The 18707-nt window shown below is 42.6% G+C and overlaps 2 protein-coding genes and 1 long non-coding RNA gene across 3 annotated transcripts in view; 1 reads left to right on the top strand and 2 right to left on the bottom strand.

Moving 5' to 3' along the window:
• The window catches only part of bacc1 (BPTF associated chromatin complex component 1), a 7846-nt gene extending 3647 nt beyond the window's left edge, over positions 1-4199 (top strand). Inside the window, 3 exon segments of the mRNA XM_020587239.1 lie at positions 1-81; positions 596-700; positions 1655-4199. The exon segment at positions 1-81 is cut by the window's left edge and continues 35 nt beyond it. Of these exon segments, the coding sequence (XP_020442895.1) occupies positions 1-81; positions 596-700; positions 1655-1719 (251 nt within the window). The 3' untranslated portion in view covers positions 1720-4199.
• LOC109952257 (uncharacterized) lies at positions 4009-5379 on the bottom strand. Its single transcript, XR_002273729.1, has 3 exons — positions 5116-5379; positions 4316-4374; positions 4009-4086 (listed from the first exon to the last, which is right to left on the bottom strand). It is a non-coding gene; the product is annotated as an uncharacterized LOC109952257 (long non-coding RNA).
• A 2423-nt stretch (positions 5380-7802) lies between these two features.
• On the bottom strand, positions 7803-18101 carry LOC109952253 (protein FAM122A). The gene is made up of 9 exons (XM_020587238.1): positions 17304-18101; positions 16475-16559; positions 15747-15803; positions 15018-15064; positions 14878-14935; positions 14104-14168; positions 13965-14020; positions 12530-12614; positions 7803-12439 (listed from the first exon to the last, which is right to left on the bottom strand). Exons 1-9 carry the CDS (start codon positions 17402-17404, stop codon positions 12316-12318), a joined length of 678 nt encoding a protein of 225 aa, XP_020442894.1. The 5' UTR covers positions 17405-18101; the 3' UTR covers positions 7803-12315.
• Between the last annotated feature and the right edge of the window lie 606 nt (positions 18102-18707).

The raw sequence follows: 18707 nt of genomic DNA, 5'->3' as shown, positions 1-18707 counted from the left end.
CTACCTCGCAGGTTGTCGTGGCAACGGGAATGCAGAGCAGCCCCTCCCTGGCCCCGCCCATCAAGAAACAGAAAACAGCAGGTGACTTTGACAGGAAGTGACTTCTGTCAGATCAGATTGAGAGTGAATCTCCCTTATTTGCATCCACGTTTCCCTGATTTGCACCTTTTCCCTTGTATCCTTGTGTCCTGCCCATGTAAGCTGCGAGGACAGAGGAAACGCATTTCAGAGACGTGTCCCGTCCCCGAATCCTTCATCTGAAGCATCCAATCCAACTGATTTCTGATAAAGGGGCATGTTGGGCCATAAAAGACTCCTGTGAAGGATGCTTTTGTGTATCCTCGCTCTTGGCTCCTCCCCTAGCCTCCTGGATGTACAAGAGTGCTCTTCACAGAAGTCTTATGGACAGACGTGCTCTGTTTGGATTCAGTTGGTGACTGGACGCTTCAGATGAAGGGCTGGAGGAAAGGATGGCTCATGTCTCTGAAACGTGCTGCCTTGATTCTTGCAAGTGATGGAATGTAGATGCCAGTAGGGAAACTGTGTCACCTCATGCTGTTCATCATCATCAACCTCCTCTTTCCTCCCTGTGCAGATGTGACTCTCAGCGCTCTCAATGACTCGGACGTGAACAGTGACCTGGTGGACATTGAAGGACTCGGCGACTCCTCCTCCAACAAGAAGCTCAACTTTGACCAAGGTCAGTGTTGCACAGAGTTGCCGTCTGTTTTCAGCGTCACGGGCATCCTGACACTGTGTGTGCAGCAAACATCTCCGTATGTTTGTAGGCGCCTCAGCTAACTACAGTAGGTACACAAGGGAGGAAAATTAGTGTTACAGTTGATTTATTACCAACGTAGAGCCAGATCGAAAGGGAAGCTGGGTTGCAGCTGGTGACTAAAGTGATGATTGGACAAGAATGTTAGCAAGCTACTGTAGTTAGCTGAGGCACTTACAAGCATGTCACTGCATAGCTTTCTGATTTAAAACAAGTTCCCTTCAAAATACTTTAGCTTACAGAGAAACAGGAGCCTACAGTGACAAAGGCCTGCAGCTAATCACAGAGAGGGTGTATATCTATCTATGGCTGCACGTGGAGGCATACTGAGTGTCAGGTTCCCTGTTCCTCCTGCTAATGCCACTTTTAAAGCTTTTTTTTTTTGTGCTGTAGCTTCTTTGCCTTGACAGTGGTGTTTCCTACCCCCCAGGAGCTTTTAGACATGGTTTAGTCTTTTGTAAAAAGACCGGATTGCCTTCACTCAATACAAAGTCAGTGCAGTGAGACGACCCCACCGCTGGTATGGACGTGGCCTAAATGCACTGTCTGTGTCCAGGGAATAAAAGCAAATTGTCGCACACACCAGTGAGCCACACACAACGTGTTAAAAACAGACAGCCTCCTGACAGATGTTTCCTGAGGAGGAAACCTGTCCCCCAGTGCAGCGTTGTGGCTTACTGGGTGGACAACAGTGGAGTTCTACAGCACAGACCGATAAGCTGAACCAGGGTCTGGACTCACACACATTCACTGGTGCTGCTGGTCTCTGGATGGGGTTGGTGGGGAATGACAGAAAAAAAAAAACTCACTTATATACAGCATTTTATTTGAAAGAACCAAATTTATGATGACACGATGTCTCACCTGTTTCCTCAGAGAGCCTCAACCTGGATTCTAGCCTCATCATGAACTCCAGTGACCTCCCTCTCCTGTCCCGCTGACCTTTGACCTCTCAGAGCCAGGACTGCAGCCTCATCTGCTGGACTCAAGCATAAATACTTTTATTTTTGGTAACATGGTGGTCCTGTTCCACTCACCTGATGTTCACCAGTCAACACGTTTCTGTGCAGCTGTGTCTTTAAAGTTCATAAAAGACAAATGTTTAGGCCTCATACAGAGAGCAGATAACTGTCCTCAGTAAGAACTGTCGACTGATGAGCATCAGGTGGGAGGTCTGTTTGTTTGGCAGCACACACTTTGGATTTTTTGGAGCAGAAGTAGGTCTAAGGAAAAGTACTGAGAAGAAATGTCTTTTTTTTTCTCCATTCTATCATGAAGCATAATGTTGAGTTGCCGCTAAATGTCTAGGAATCATCATCAGCTTTAAGGTGTGTAAACCTGTAGAGAATCAACAGTGTCGGGGAACTCAGGTGATAAATCATTCAGTAGTGATCAAAGTCATCTGTTCATCTCTCAGAATAACTACTATGATTCGGTCCGTACCCTGTTGATGCCACCATTACACAGGTGATCTCTTAAAGATAAGCCCAGTCATTTCCTCTTAACAGTACTTTAAGTCCTCCCTGTACAGGGATTAAACCAACAGTGACTTGCCTCTGTTGACTAGTAGTGTCTGTCAGTCCTGCATCAGCTTGTTAGTATGTGCCACAGACCTCCGTCATTTCCTCATTATGAAACACCAGACCAGTATATTTGTCAAAACTGTTGCTGCGGAGGCTCTGAACAACCAGAACTCTTTGCAGCATCTGAACTAAGCAAGAGCCCAACATCCATGCATGAGATCTCTGGATATTTTTAACAAATAGGCTGGTCAGGTGTTTTGTAATGTGGAATTACTTCACACAGTGCAGCGGTGGATTTCATCCTTAAAGGTCGATGGAACAGACGAACAAGCTGATCAGCTGTGACTAGTGCAAATCGTTGGTTTCAGTCTCTCTATGTGGACTGTCAAATACAGTTAATATAGAAAATGACTGGCCTTATCCTTTAAAAATAAATGTGCTGTTTGAAAACAAAACCCAGAAAGTGGCTAAACTTTGTGGTTCTGGAAATGTTTCCAAAACTCTTTGGAACATTGTGATTAAAAATCATTGTTTTATCAGCCTGCTTCTCAAGTCACAACTGTAATTCATCTATTACTCTAAGTACAACTTAGTTTAAGTGTAAAATCAAAAAGTCACTAAGAAAAGTAACGGAGAGAGAAGATAAAGTAAAATGTATAAATCTCATTTGGAAGAAACATCTGTTTATTGTAACATAACAGAAGGGAACATGTTAAATCTTGGATCATGTACAAACTGAGAAAGCCCCGTCACTTGTGACCACACCTTCCACACAGGTGGTGAGAAGATGGAGCAGTCTGGAAAGACCTTCAGAACCAGCAGCAGAGCTGTTCAGCCACTTTCTGGCTCTTTTAGAAATGTCTGTGTGTGTTACTGTGAGAACTGGATGCGTACCTGTTATCAGGTGATGGTGACCCTGTAACACAAAGTCGTCTGGACGTTATCCTGTAAAACATGGTTAACAGATGTCAAAGAAGTGAAGCTCAGCCTAAAAGCAGCCAAACTCTGACTTGAATGCAGCTCACATGTAGTGCGACAAGGATGCGTTTCCACCAAAAGATCCAGGGAGTTCATTTTCCCACAAGCAAATGAACTGTCCAGGAACTTGCTTGTCACCAGTCCCCCACCCCCTGCTGAGCTGTCCTGATTGTTGTCAGCAACAAACACAACAACATATCTGTAGGTTTTACAAATTGCTGGGTGTAAACAGTGTTGATGTACTTGGCCAGTCAACAGCGTTCAGTTTGCTGGCATCACCTGGAAGTTTCTGAGCCTTCATAAGCTACAACCCCTGAGCAGGGACCTGCTGACTTGAGACCCTGGTTTCTGTGGTGGAAACGCACTGTGATGAAGAGTTGTTCGTAGGATACAAACAACTAAACTGAGGGAACAACACGCATAGTGAACAAACATCTAACCCGAGGGTACGGTTTATCACCAGACATCCCTCTGACGTCAACCAGGACTTTAAAAGGCAAGTCTGCTGTCAGTTTGGCTTACTGTCAACAAATCTCACGTGCACACTCGAACCAACTCAGTACTTTGTGACTTTGCGCCTACTGAAGACGAGTCTTTAGCAGCTGCTTTAGGAAATGAGTAAGGTGTTTTAGTTTTTAATCCAACAGGAGGGGAACAGTTTACTGTTGGGAACCGTGTGGATAAGATAAGTCAGACTTTGATACACAGCTGTAGTTGTTAGTGTGGAGCTGCACGTGGGATTTGTTGACAGACTGACCTGTTAAATCTCACGAGTCCTGTTTTCCTGGTGGTGACTGTTGACAGCGCCTGCCACAAGATAGAAGAGCTGCATTGTGACTGTTTCAAAATCAGTGACCGTGAGTGATGCAAAGATGTGGTTTAATTATGTTGAGTAAAAAATAAAGAAGCTAAACCCAGAACATTCCTCTGATCTCTTATTGTTCTATGACGGGTCATGTTTTATCAGTCCTGTTGGTCCAGTAGTCACTACATTTAAGAGTCAGAGAGTGTTTGTAAGTAGTGAAGTGATTTTTACCTTAATCTTTGACTCAAGTCCAGACTTTCCATAGATGCAGCCCAGGGCAGCGGTAGCACCTGTGAAGAGATGGAACAAAACAGAAATCAGGAACCTGCGTTTCCTGCCCTACACACCTGGCAGCAGAGGTCATTTTATAACTACTGGTCAATTAAAACATTTTCTTACAATAAGACATATTTAAAAGCATTTGATATTCACTCTTTCACTTCCAGTGTTGGGGAAACTCTCCATTACTTCATGTGGAAGCAGTTAAAAGTAGAGCAAAGCTACTCTAGAGAGAAATGTAGTAACTTAAGTTAGAAAAGTTGTAAAAACTAATTTGTAAAAATAATCATACTGACATTGTACATGACACAAAACGATCACGGTTGAACTTGCAGTTAAGATAATCTGCCATAAACGATACCTCCCGTGTCAATTCATGTTAAGATCTTTCACTTCTACACTTTCTCGCTCTGTGGGAGCGGTCGCGCTCACAGTCTGCGCATGCGTACAAAGGGAAAAAAGATATCCACAAACAGAAAAACAGAATAAGACAGTTTTTTGGTTTTCTTTTGTATTTAATTTCAGGCTGTGTTACGAAAACTGAAGAAATACCCCAAATTTTTATTTATTTCACACCTACAAAAACTGAAATTCACTGTTTATCCATTTTCTAGCTTGCAGGATAAATCAAAGAAGTAACTGATACACGGACCCCTAAATGAGCATCGCATAGAAATCACTGTAAGGCCTCAGAGCCTCAACCACCAAATGAGTTAAATTCATAACAGGGAGTAGAGGGAAAATGCACCCACCTTCAGACATCTTCTAAGTATGGAAACGGCCCGGGCTCGTGTTCTCCCGGTGCCAGGTCGCGTCCTCTAGCGGCTTTACAGACCAATCAGCTTCTCCCTCACCCGCTTCTCCGTTTGACTCCACGCGTAGACGTTTATTAGTTTTTTTTTTTTTTTTTTTTTTTTTAACGGTTTACTGTGATATCGTCAACTTGTCGCTTGGGTAATGCTAAAGTGCAAAAAACTGCACTCTACAGGAAGTGGAAGTAAGGTCAAAGGTCAAATGGGTGCTGCGCCGATTGGCGGAATCAGGTCACCTGAGCTGGCTTTATATTTTTAGCCTAAAATGATCTTTTATTAATGTATTTACTTCTTTGTTAAATGATAAATTATAGTATTCACACAATAAAAACTCTAAACAATCTACAGAAATTTCCTGGGGGTGCTACTGTATACTATGAGAAGTTACACTGTGCTCGTGTGCTGGATGATTACACATTTACATTTGTCAAACCTGCTAAGAGCTGAAGATTCAAGTAGAAATAATGAAATGTAAAGTGTTTTCTATCCTACACTCTTGGTAGTGAGTGAAATAAGGGCTGCACCTAACGGTTGTGCTTTGGATTAATCCATAAAATCAATCCATTCATCCATAAAATGTCAGAATTTTGTAAAATATAAATTCCCCAAACCTAGTTTAGCACATTTGAATCACTTGTTTAGTCCAAGAGGCCAAACACAACAATGTTTAGTTTAATATCAAAGAAGAGAAAGAAAACAGGCAACTAGTTACATGTGGGAGATTGGAAATAAATAGATTTATCAGAATAGCTGCATCTTAACTTTCTGGCAGCTGATTAACTGACGAGTTATTCCAGATCAATTTATAATTATTTCACAAAGTAACAGTCCAGGACATTGATTCCTTTTCTGCTGGTTAACATCAGTTTGTACAGCGGTATCTGAAGACCAGTGCTGAAAGCAGTACTCAGGTTCTTAACACAAGTAAAGATAAATAAACAAATAAATACCACGGTGTAGGAACATAGTACAAGACCTGGGTACTTACAGCACTAAGCGCAGTACTTTCCAACATTGATTATGGTGCCTTTTAAAGGACTCTGTTGACTTGTGTAGCTGCTGCCCCTGGTGGTTAACACACAACTAAAGAATCAGGTTGTTACCACTAAAGCATTTACAGATTGGTTTAACTAATGCAACAATGATTAGTTCAGTAACTGATCAATAGTAATTAATGATTAATTTCAGCTTCTCCAATGTGAAGATATGCAGCTGTCACAAGGCAAAGAAAAGCAGCTCACAATGGAGAAGCTGGAACTAGGACAAATAAATAAATTACCATTATTTATTTATTGAGCTTGAAACAATCAAAACAATTTTTTGGCCAATCAGCTGGTCAATGAATTCTGCTAAGCAGACCTGGAGAACTTCCTGCTGGTCCTTTTCTTTTGCCATCATCTTTGGGTGTTTTTGACAAAACAATACATTTTCTGTTACTTTACAAACCAAACTATAAATAAAATGGGCCTGCAATTAACAATTCACTTATTGATTAATTTGGTCATAGTTTCTAAATTAATCAATTAACTGTTTGGTCCAAAAATAGTGGAATTTTGCCAAACTTTACAAAAACATCCTGTTTTGGCAAACCTGCATCCACAACCTGAAGATGCAACACAAACACTATAAACAAAGTGTTCAACAGCTGCAATGGATGATTTGTACCTAAATGATTAAGTGATTAAATTGTTGGCGATTAATTTTCTGTTGATCAGTTGGCTAAATTCATGAGAAGGGGACAGTCATGAGATCACCGTGACCTTTGACCACCAAAATCTAGTCTGCTCATCCTCGTGTGCACTCAAGTGTTTCTGAGACATCGCATTCACGACACTGGGCCAGACGCAGCTGCCGCCGATGCAGAAGCAGAAAAATAAAAACCAAGCTGTAACAAATCACATGTTTTAATTAAACTGTTGTTCTGAACAAACACCACATGTTTCTGATATGGTAGATTTTTTATTGGTAGTTTTAATATACAATATAATATCTTTTTATCATGTGTACATGAATTGTTTCCACTAAAAACTAACAAGTCATTCTGCATCATTTTACAGCCATGAGATCATCAGGAGGGACTGAACACTTGAATATAAACGTCTATTTTTCTGTTGCATAAAAATACATCATCTCATTTGTCTTATGTAGAGAATCTGTCCAAAAGAAAAAGAAACAAAAGAAAAGCTCTTTACACTTTGAAAATACTTGTGTAAATGTAGATGTGCTTTTAGTTTAATCACCGTGAATAAAACCATCAGAGCCCCTTTTAGCCCCGTCTCACTCTGGTAGATCAGCATAATTTTCTAGAACCTTTTAACCCTAAAATGTGTCGGTTTTGCTTTTAATGACATATCAAAGGGTGGTTCTCACTGCACAAACGTAACACTGGAACTACTTTCACCTAAATGTGGCTTTTGTTGATCAAACTTTCACAACGAGGAAGGAAAAAACTGAGTCCTAAAAACGCAGGAACCTCGCAGTTTTCACTTAAAGGCATCCGCATAAATCTGATTTATATTTCTGCATCACTGTACGTATGCAACCGTACGCATCTGTCGACTGGAGATGGACACAGAGCCGCGGCTCGCTCTGACTAGGGAGCTACCGTACGCATCTGTCGACTGGAGATGGCTCTGACTAGGGAGCCTTAAACTAAGTACAGGAAACAGAGATGGAGCCAGGCTCAGAGCTGATACAGCGTTTATCCTAGGACTGGTTCTGCCACTTTATTAAGTGTTGATATTTTCAGGTGAGAAGTAACCAACTAGACCAACAACTGCTGCTTTTGCATTTGAGTGTTAGTGCTGACAGTGTTCTACCAGAGTGAAATCTCTATTCAATACTGAAAAATGCTGGCTGGTTTCTCACATCCATTGCAGTGAGCAGAGTGGTGCTCCTCTGACCTCAGCATTAATTCAACCAGCTTTTGGAGGAAAATAAAAAAATATCCTGAAACTGATCATCGACCAACAGGAAGCTTTAACTTGTATCATCTTAAATCCATGTGTTTGTAAAGAAGAATCTGAACTCTCTGGTTTTACGAGATCCTTTTCATGTTATAGCAAAACCATTCTTTTCCTTATAACGAGACGCCCATTTACTCCGTTTCTTGGTAAAACACATCACTTTATAAAGTAAAATTGGACTTGCAACGATTTGAGCTCTGAGATTCTGGGAATCTGCTACATGAATGGATGCTTTAAACTTAAAGGACAAGAAAACCGAGTGAGGACATAAAGGTGCACACAGGTGAATACTGTTCTTCTCATTTTACAGCTATTGAAAGAGTTGTCTTGCAAAACTGCTCTGATGAAGAATTTTTGGCTTAACAACATTCTTTGAAGAAAATCATGAGAACCATTTAACTACAGAGAGAGGAGTCCTCATGGTGTCTACGGTCCAGCTACAAAACTCGCTTCTCTCCTCATCCCTACCAACAGTGTGCAAAGGTAAAATAATACACAGAAAATCAATTCAAAGCTACAGTTTGTGTCCGTGCAGCTGTTTGGCAGCGTGCTGTCGCCTCTGAGAGACGTCTGTCCTGCTTCTGCGTCAAAGTGACTTTCTGAGGAAGAACATTCCCACATAAAAAGTTAAAAAGCTTTCTGAGTCATAAGGCTTTGGGATGCGAGGGGCTGATACACAACAATTATTTATACTGGTATGTTGCAGTGTTTACTTCGAATTTGCACTGAAAAGATGGAATCATGTTCACTGGATGTTTAGTGCTTTACTAGACCAAAATCTTATCAAGTTTCTTAAATCACCTTTTCTCCATATGGGAATGTAGTTTTAACACAACATTAACAAAAGACAAAGAAGAAAAACTCAAAGTCAGTACAAGACAAATTTGATCTGACATTACATGTATGTAATTCTTCTTGTGTGTATGTTATTCTATAATTCTGTTATTGCTTCGGCATCATTTGGAACAAAAATGTAAAGTGATACTGGGCCTTAACTCCAATAATGCCAAGATTTTCCAGCATAACAATGTGAATATTCTTCCCCTTGAGCTGCTGTGCACGTCGTTAAACATTTTAAAGCTGCACTTCCACTGAGCAGCAACTAACCTAGATTCATACCAACTTCAACTGCGGAAGCAGGACAGAGTCAGGCAGAAGGTACAAAGTCAAGAATGAAGCAGGAAGGAGAGAAAACGCAGCAAAACGTAACAGCATCTCTCACATGACTGTTACCAGTCATGAATTAGAAAGGAAGATTAAATGGTCTAACTAGTGCTGTGCAAAGTCGTGATAACGGAAATTACAACATCAAATTTGCCTCCAACAAACATTTGGAAAGTTCTATTATGACCTCAGCAGCGTCGGCACAGCTGACCGGGCCGCACCGGCGCCGCTTCACATCAAGTCATGTTTGGGTTTTGGTGGGAAGGGGGACTAAAGACACTTCAGTCGAACAGCTTATATGGACTGTGTACACACATATCTCACAGGTGACGGGTCAGGTGACAAAGAATGTCTTGTGGGCGTGGTTAGTAACGTCTCTCCCAACCACGATCCGATCCACGTCTGAGGAAACAACCTGACTGTCGCTCCTCCAAAATATGATGACATGTTTAGGCACAATGATGAGTGAGAGTACAAAACTGTACAACACTGTGCAAGTGCAAACGTTGGAACCAGAACTGGCGCTTAATGGGGAACCTGCCACCCTGTGGGCAGACGGCGACCGGCACGCGAGCCCCAGCCAACTCACGCTTATTCAATTATTACACTGCCTTCTGTCAGAACAAGACAAAGGCTGGACAGTTTCCAGTGACAGATGTGCTCACCAGATAGTTTCTCGTGTGCGCCACAGATGTGCTCAAGCCTCTGTTTGGAATTCAGCCATGACAAAGCAAACAAGATCACCTAGACACAATGCTATCAGGACCACCTAGACATGTCTTTTGCTGATGGTGCACAACAGGATTCAGCAGGTAAAACAGTGACCTGCTTCACTGCTTTGCATCAAATGAGTTCATGTTTTAATCTCAGCTGCTTTATTTGGACAACAAAAACATCCACAGGAGTCAACTGATAATCTAATGCCCAGGTTTATGATTATCACTAGGGGACATCTAAAGGGATTTGTCTGAAGTACAAACAAGAATAAACCTGGAAAATCAACGGCTGCAACTCTGAAAAACAACAGTAAAAGCAAATATGATACGTCAGGAAATACAAATGATTACTGGTTCAGTGAAAAAGCAAGTAGTAAAAGTGGAGAAGTCGCATTTTGTGGGGATTTCTACCATAATCGAAATGTCTTTGACCAATCAGGTGAGAAGCAGAGAGCAAACTGGGAAATGGAGAAGCTACAGTTTAAATACACCTCCACAGGAAGAGCACAGCTGCTTCCTGCAGATTCAGTATGTACAAACACTGCAGGCTGAGGAAAACTGAGCACACATCAGTTGCCCCGACTGCCTGCACTCACATAGAGACACACTTTTACCGAACAGATGTGGTGCCGAAAACCACGGCTTCTTCACACTTCTACTGAGCAGGAGCCAGTTTATCACACCGTCCTCCACAGCGAAGCCACTGTCCAAAGTTCAACAAACTGTGGATGAATATTGGCACGTTTCCTCTGGAGAATCCAGGAGGATTCGGTCAGAGCTATGAGTTTGCGACAGACAACGGAAACCTCTCATTAAAACACAAACCTCAGACTTCAGTGACTGACCTTCCCGTCTGACTCAGGTAAAGCTGGTCTGGGCTCAGAAATACCTGACAAAAATAAACAGTTTTGGCCTTACAAAAGCTATAACCCCGTTCATACAGTTTTTGGGTTTGTACAAAGATTTTTTACAGTGTTTCATTGGATATCCAGGCTTCTGTAAATTTCTCCTTTTGTTTTATTGACAAATCCATCATCTTCTGTGTGGTGGAAAGTGATTAGTCTCAATGTAACAGACCCACCAGTCAGGAACACTCAGGACCATGTCTAAATAAATCAGATGATTTCTACACCCTACCGGTAGAAAGGTCAGTGGGTTCACATATTCAACTTCCAGCAGGTGAAACTCCAGCCAGAGGTTTTGCTGTCTGGTTCAGTTCCTGCAGGTGTCGACTGGATCACTGAAGGTGGAACCAAATGCTCCTGAAATTCCTTGATTCGGATCAACAGACTGAAAACATTTTCTTATCTTCTGCGTTTGTCCTGATTACAACTCAAGACTTTATTAGAATGTCTTCAAAGCCCCTGAATAACCGATCAGAGAAGAGGTGGAACTTCAGAAACAGCATCAACTGACTGGTCGGATGGGAACCAAGCCACGACCTCCAGCCCTCGAGAGGTCATCGATCCAAGATGAGCTGCGACGTCCACAGAACAAAACGTTTGTCACTTTCATCCTTTTTTTAGTTCTCAGAGAAACACAACTGACAAACGTGACCATCTTCAGGCTGGAACAGGCGTCATTCAAAGACGTCTGTGTGCTCCGTTTTTTTATCCTTGTGCACTGTATCAGAAACAGTTGCTTTGTTGCTCTGTACCGATGCTGATTCACCCACTTGTCTGATGCTCAGCTCCACTGACACGCCGCTCATCACCTGCACTTACCCTTCTCTGTACACCCACACACACATTTGTGTACATCTCTGCAGAAGCCTTTTCCAGATGTGTCTGACAACACAACCAGTGTGTTTCTCTAAAGGTTTGACCAAAATTTTTTGTGATGTCAGAAGGACACCGATGATGCTGAAACAGATTGTGTAATATGATGAGGAGGATCAGTCAGACTCAGTCCCCTGAACGGGACTCCTTCCTGCCTGGACACATGGACCAACATTAACCCAACGTGGACCACTGGGACTGAATGAAAAGCATTTAAGAGGCTGTCAAATAAGATGAGTGACACTGGGTTTAAATATCCAACCAACAGGAACAGCTGATGGGTAGAAACAGACCCACTCACAGAGCAGGACACCAGACAGACAGAAGAAGCCTGTGGTTCTTCCGTCAGTCGAACGCAGCCACAGGAAGAGGCGGGACTTACAGTGATGCTGGCAGATTGGGAGAGGAATAAGGTGCAATAAGGTCCGATGCTCCTCCGGGGCTTTTGGAGGGGGAGGGTTGCTGGTGGCCGGCTTGCATCCACAGAGGTGGATGAGGCAGCATGTAGGATGGGGTTTAGTGTCCGGGGTGCTGATGGGAGGTGAAGGGGGTGATAGAGGGGGGAGGAGAGAGAGACAAAGGGCTGGACTGAGGACTGATCCCTCCTGCAGGAGGAGAGTCTGCTGCTGACTGGGGGACACTGGGGCGGGGGGCAAAAAGAAGCTTAATCAGTATTTTCCACTTAGTATTCGATACTATCATGACTGTGTGTGTTCCAGGTGAGCCTCACCTGACTGTGTAGCTGCTGCGGTGGGCGGGATCTGTTACCCCAGCAACAAAAAGCTTCTTTGGGGGTCCGTCAGACTCCACCCCTCCTGAGAGTTAAAGGGTCACAAATTTGTAAGTAAAAAATATTTAAAGCATATTTTGATGCTAGTAATTTTATAAGTTTTGAATGCAGGACTTTTAACAGAGTATTTCTTCAGTGTGGTAACAATACTTTTACTTAAGTAGATCTGAGTACTTCTGACACCACCACATGATCTGCAGTGGAGGAAGTAGTAATCAGATCTTTTACTCATTATCACACTGGAAAAATACTCTGGTACATAAAAGTAAAAAGTCCTGCATGAAATTATACATAAACTACTAAAAGTGAAACTAGTCATTATGCAGAATGGCCCAGTTCAGAGCAATTTGTATCACACTGTTGGAGCTGTAATGACTAGTTGAAGGACAGAAATGAAATTGTTTCATTATTGATTAATCGTTTACTGGGAGTCGTTTTTTGAATGTAGATAGGCCAAACATTCGATGGTTCATTCAGTTTGCTGCTTTTCCTCGTCCTACACAAAATATTTTTGGGTTCTGGACTGTTGGTCAATAAAAACATGACATTTCATGATGATGCACGTTGCTGTTTTCTAATGTTTCATAGTCTGATTAACTGAGACAATTAGTCAGTCAATCGTCAGTTGCAGCCCTAGAGCAATCAACAGTGACGCACTGACCTATGAGTACTTGCCAACAGTGAGGACTGATACAAGTACTTAATAATAACAGTGTTTCTAATACAAAGATTAAAATGACCATGGAAGTGCAGTGACTTTGGGGCCAGCTTGTATTTGGGCTGGATGCTGCTGTAGAGGAGCTGCTGGTCTCAGCCTCCAGGTCCACAGGAAATCAGCAAATTTTTATACACCGAGCTCTTTACGCTCAGCTGTTATCGACATCAAACTAGCGTTGTTTCACTACAGTTGGCAGAACGAGCACCACGTGGGTGCAGCGGGTGAACACAGACCAGGCATTCTGACCATGAGGAGAGTGAAAGTGTCACAGTTCTGACAGTGTATTCTGTTTGGTGTTTGACAAGCTGCTTATACTCCCTCCATTATAGGACCAGTCTGCTGCATGCACTGACTGGTGTCGTCACAAGTAAAACATGACCTCCTCTCCGCTCCCCCAGGAACACAGAGGAAATGCCTCCTCCTCTGCCAAAGTATTTGCTCAACCAATGCGAGACGATAATGTAATGCTATTGCCAAGTGGTGTCGGTGCATTGTACTGGACAACCAGAGGGCAGTACCAGAACTGATACCGCTGTCTTTCATCCCTGACCATTCATAAGCTGAAGTTGTCATATAAATATTGTGGAGCAGAAGTATAAAGCTGCAGAAAACAGACAAACTCAAGTGAAGTGCATATACTAAACACACACTGATTACCTTTCCTCTTCAGCGGCGTTAACGCAGGCCATCGCATAGTGGTGCTGACTGCTGGTCTGTTGGACAGTGAGCAGATATGTAACTAAAGTGATCCACATCAGTAACTAAAACCAGAATAAACCCATGTTTGTGTGTGTACCTGAACCTCCTGGTTGGACTTGGGGAGGAGTTTGGTGTGATGCCACTGTCCTGCGACTGGAACCACTGAAGAAGAAAAGGTGGAAAACAGAAATCTGTCAAAACTCCAGATCTGAATTTAGACCACACCTCTCAGCCTAATCTGATCCGGGTTTAATTATAGTTTAGATCAGTCTGACACTTCTGATTTGGATTCACTTCAAACCCTCTGATATGGACTTATTTTTAGGACTCTATTCTTGATCTGTCTAGATCTGGATTCATTCCACATCCTCTGATCTGGATTCACTATGTCCAGTCTGGTCTGGATTCACTCTAAACCCCCTGATCTATATTAAGTCTGAAGAGTCTGATCTTGATTCATTCTGAAATCTTTAATCTGGATTTAGGTTTAAGAATGGTATGATGCCATGATCCATGATACCACGATCTAGATGAGTCTGAAACCTTTGTTTAGATTTAAGATAAATGCTCTGAATTAGCCCCAGCAGTGTGACCTGAATATGCCTGAGGCCTCTAACTGGGATTTAGTCCAAATGATCTCATATGAACTCAGTCTGAAACCCTTATTTGGATTTAGTCTGAACTCATTAATCTAGATTTAGTCTTAAAGGTCTGACCTACATCGGTCTGATCAGTTTGATCTGGATACATCCAGACCCTCTGATCTGGACCTGGAAAAGCATCCAGTGGGTGAAATGTAGTAACTGACAGGAACCAAGAACAAATTCCATCAGAAAAAAAAAAAAAAAAAATCAGGTGTAGAGATGCTCACCGTTGATGTTTGGTCATGCCACTGACTGACTGGCGGAACTGGGATCAGACTGGAAGCACTGGTGAGCGAGAGATGGTGGAAGAGTTAAATACCTGGTTCGAGCTTTAAAGACGTGGGACAGAGCTGGGTGTGTGCCGTACCTTAGTCTTTGCAGACTCCCTCTGAGCGTTATCTCCATGTTCTCCTCCTGCATCGAACACAAACAGCTGTTACTGACCTCCATGTTGATCTGGAGTTCAGGGTCCACTCCAACGCCTATGCTTGGACAATAAGCTAAATACTGCATATAGTGGTCAGTTTATTAGGAACACCTGTCTCAAACTGAGCCAGTGTGATCCAGAAGTCCTGCAGTAAATCCTGAGTGGTACACTTTAAGTATGATGAACAAAATAATTAGTTAAATCTTTTTACTTCTAATTTCATTTCCATCACTAAAAAAACAACTACAATATCTGTAAGAAATTAAAGCTGAATTTAGATCATGCTACATTTAAATGTTTTCACCATACAGTTTCATTATTATAGTTGAGTTTTACTGACATCAGGCTTTCAGATGTTTCTGTTCTGTGAAACACTTAGCAGCTCTGTGTTTGTAAGAGCACATAAAGCAGAAGTACATGAACATGTTTATGTTAATTTAAAAACATGTAATGCTCCAAATTTGGTAAGCGGTGGGCCTGGGCATTCACTGAAGCAAAACATAAACACTATAATTGAGTGTTATTGAAGGAGCCTATCAGTGTGGAGCCTGTCGTCCTCATGCACAGCCTGTTAATGTATCAGGAGAAAGACAGTGCTGTGTCAGTGTGAATGAACAGAGGAGAGCAACGCTGGGTAGGAAGAAGTAGTCTGAATGCGTCTGTCCTCACCTGCCTCTTCTGGTCGAGTCTGTCTCCGGTCAGAGAAAAAGGAGAGAGAGGGACGAGCTGAAGGAGGAAAACACAAAGAAACCATGGATGAAAGTCCGCAGAAACCAAACCAAAAGTAGGAGCTAACAGAGAGTGAGTTTTAAGTTCAAACTGGTCTGTTGTCGTCAGGATGGGAGGGGGAACTGTAAAATTTCCATTAAAAAGAAAAAAAAATTAAAAGGTGGAGGTATTTTCCGCACGGTCTGATAACCCCAGTGACCCTCTGCTGCCTACAGCTCTTCTGCTGTTATTCCAGCGTCTCCACCCTGTGTCGTCAAAGTATGGTCTGTAAAATGTTCTGTGCAGCGTGAGGAGCTGGTGGAGCAGCGTAACCAGAGTTTGATCAGTGACTCTGTGCACAGTGACACCGTTCTCAGCCTGTGGAGCTGTTTGTTGGAAACAGAGGGTCTCCCGTGTTTCCTGAGGAGAAACCTGCCCCCCAGTGCAGCGGTGTGGCTCACTGGTGCTGCTGTTCTCTGGACAGGGTTTGTGCACATTAATGGAAACACATAGAATCTGTATCCTTTAATCTCTCTCTGCAGTTTTAGCTCGTGTGGCTGCAGTCTTAATATGAATCTTACATCATTCACTTCAGACTAGTGTCACGTTGTCAGAGATATTTCAGGCCCGACAGTCGGACTACCGTCCAGACTTTTCCATGTAAGATGTTCATACAAAATGACACTGACCTGTGAAGGGCAGCTGGGATTGATGGACACACTGCTGCGCCTGTATCGAGCCGACGACATGGGGCTGAAGACCGTCATCCCATCACTGAGAGAGATATTAACAACATATACAGGTACAGAGAGCATACAGACTACAAAATCTCACAGGAAGATGAAAAATGTTCAGTACTATTTCTTTAAGCCCACAGTGGCTTTTTCAAATGTCTTTTCTCATCTGAGCCAGTCCAAAACCCCGAGATATTGGGTTTACACTGACATAAGACAAAAAAAAAAAAGACAATATATGGATATTCTGCTAAAAATGGACTCCGTTATCAAAACTGTTACAGATCATATTTCTGTTGATTGTCTAACTGATCAATCTATTGCATGTCTGTATTTTCTTATTAAACAGATTTATTTTCTCTTTCCTCTCAAAAAGGACAATAACAGGTCTGTCAAAATTTAGTTGGAAGGTATTATTCACAAAGTACAAAATTAAATTATTTCATACATTCTAATAATACCTGAGCACACGCATGTACTATAAATACAATTATAAACCACAGACACTACAAATTCCAACAGTAATATTGTAAGAATATCATAGAAAACAGAGCCACACAGTAAGGATGAGGCCATAATATTACAAAACAAAGGTTTGGGGTTTTATTTTACTAAGAGCAACTTGGTGTATTAAATGTATGCCGAATTAAAGAGTGGGCATTAATACATTGTCTTTCGTCATATTTATGTGATTGTGAACGACTCCGTACAGACAATACAAGTTTAGTTCTGATTCCTTTTAAACGATGTTCGGTGTTGCACAGCTGTAAGTTATGCCACTGACCTGACACTGGTGATCATCGGTGCACTGTTCGATCTGCGGAGAGCTCCGCCTCCTGCCCCGCCAGCTGCGCCTGCGCACTGGTCCACCTCCATCCGTTCCATACTTTGGTCCGCAGGCCCGGCGGTGGCGGCACCGACTGGCGGCCTTAGACCCTGCAATGGCGGCTTCGGGCTCTACTCAAGCCCGGTGGAAGCCTGACCCGCAGGCCTCGCGAGCAGCAAACCCAGAGCCGCCGAGTCAGAGTGCTGAACACAGAGGCTTCCTTCTCTCTACCGCATTTCCCTCAGAAAAACACCTTATCCATGTATGACTGCGTGTCTGACCGACATTTATCACCCGCAGCCACGCTTCACTTGCTACTGTCTCTAACGCAAAATTTGTCGCTGCGTGAAAGCGAGATAAAATACGAAGCCCACACAAAAACAGTCGAGACAGAGTTTTCTAACCTCATGTAGTTAAAACTCACCCGGTTGTCCCGGAACAAATGCGAAACTTTTAATTCGACCCCGCACAGGTGACGTGACTTTTAGCTGTTGAGCTAACGTTAACTTGGCTGGCAGTAAAACCTCCAGTCAGAGCAGAAAACCGCTCAGCAGCTGGCCGAAACAGTCCAACCCGGGCTGGACACACGTCCTCGGGGACAGACAGTCACAGAGGCCCGGTAACACCGATCAGACCACCAGAGGAGCCACGGTGTCGCTGAAAAATAGTTTGAAAGATTTTTACAACATAGTCCTTCACCAAATACAGAGAGTTGTGCAGCCGTGAAAACAGCGCCGCTGCCCGGTCATACGGGGAACTGCAACACAAAGAGCAGCAGTGAGAAAATTAAGCAGGAACTTTGGTTTTAACATTTCTTAGTAGAAGGTCAAATGACCACAAAGAGACGCAAGACAGCCACAAAAGGTGCAAAACTGCACAGAGACAGAATGAGTGCAAAGAGGTGCATATTATTACAAAGAGAAATGAAGTAACACATAACTTACTTTTATGAAGTGCCATTCAAAATCCACCAGGTTTTTCATCAGAGCATCAGCATGTGGATTTACTGTCTGGTGACTTCTTCTCAACAAGCTCGTCTTCTTGTACACTACCTTTCCACACCTTTACTCCCCTCTCAGGGTTAATCCCACTGAAGCCCCTAACAAGAGCAGGGGGCTCACAAAATGTAACATGAAATTACAACTGAGTATAAATGAAGTAATGACATTGCTGTTAAAATATAGATACACATTGAATACAAGGTACATTTTACAGTACTGTACAATACATATTACCAACCTAATGGAGGACATAACAAGTGCTATGGATGAGAGGAAATACACGATGGGAATATTTATTGACCTAAAAAAAGCATTTGACACAATCAATCATGAGTTATTAATGGATAAGTTAGAAAAATAT

This window comes from Monopterus albus, unplaced genomic scaffold, assembly GCF_001952655.1.
Source record: "Monopterus albus unplaced genomic scaffold, M_albus_1.0 scaffold445.1, whole genome shotgun sequence".
NCBI lineage: Eukaryota > Metazoa > Chordata > Actinopteri > Synbranchiformes > Synbranchidae > Monopterus > Monopterus albus.
Note: the sequence above shows the minus strand (reverse complement) of the source record. Positions and strands in the feature narration are given on the sequence as shown.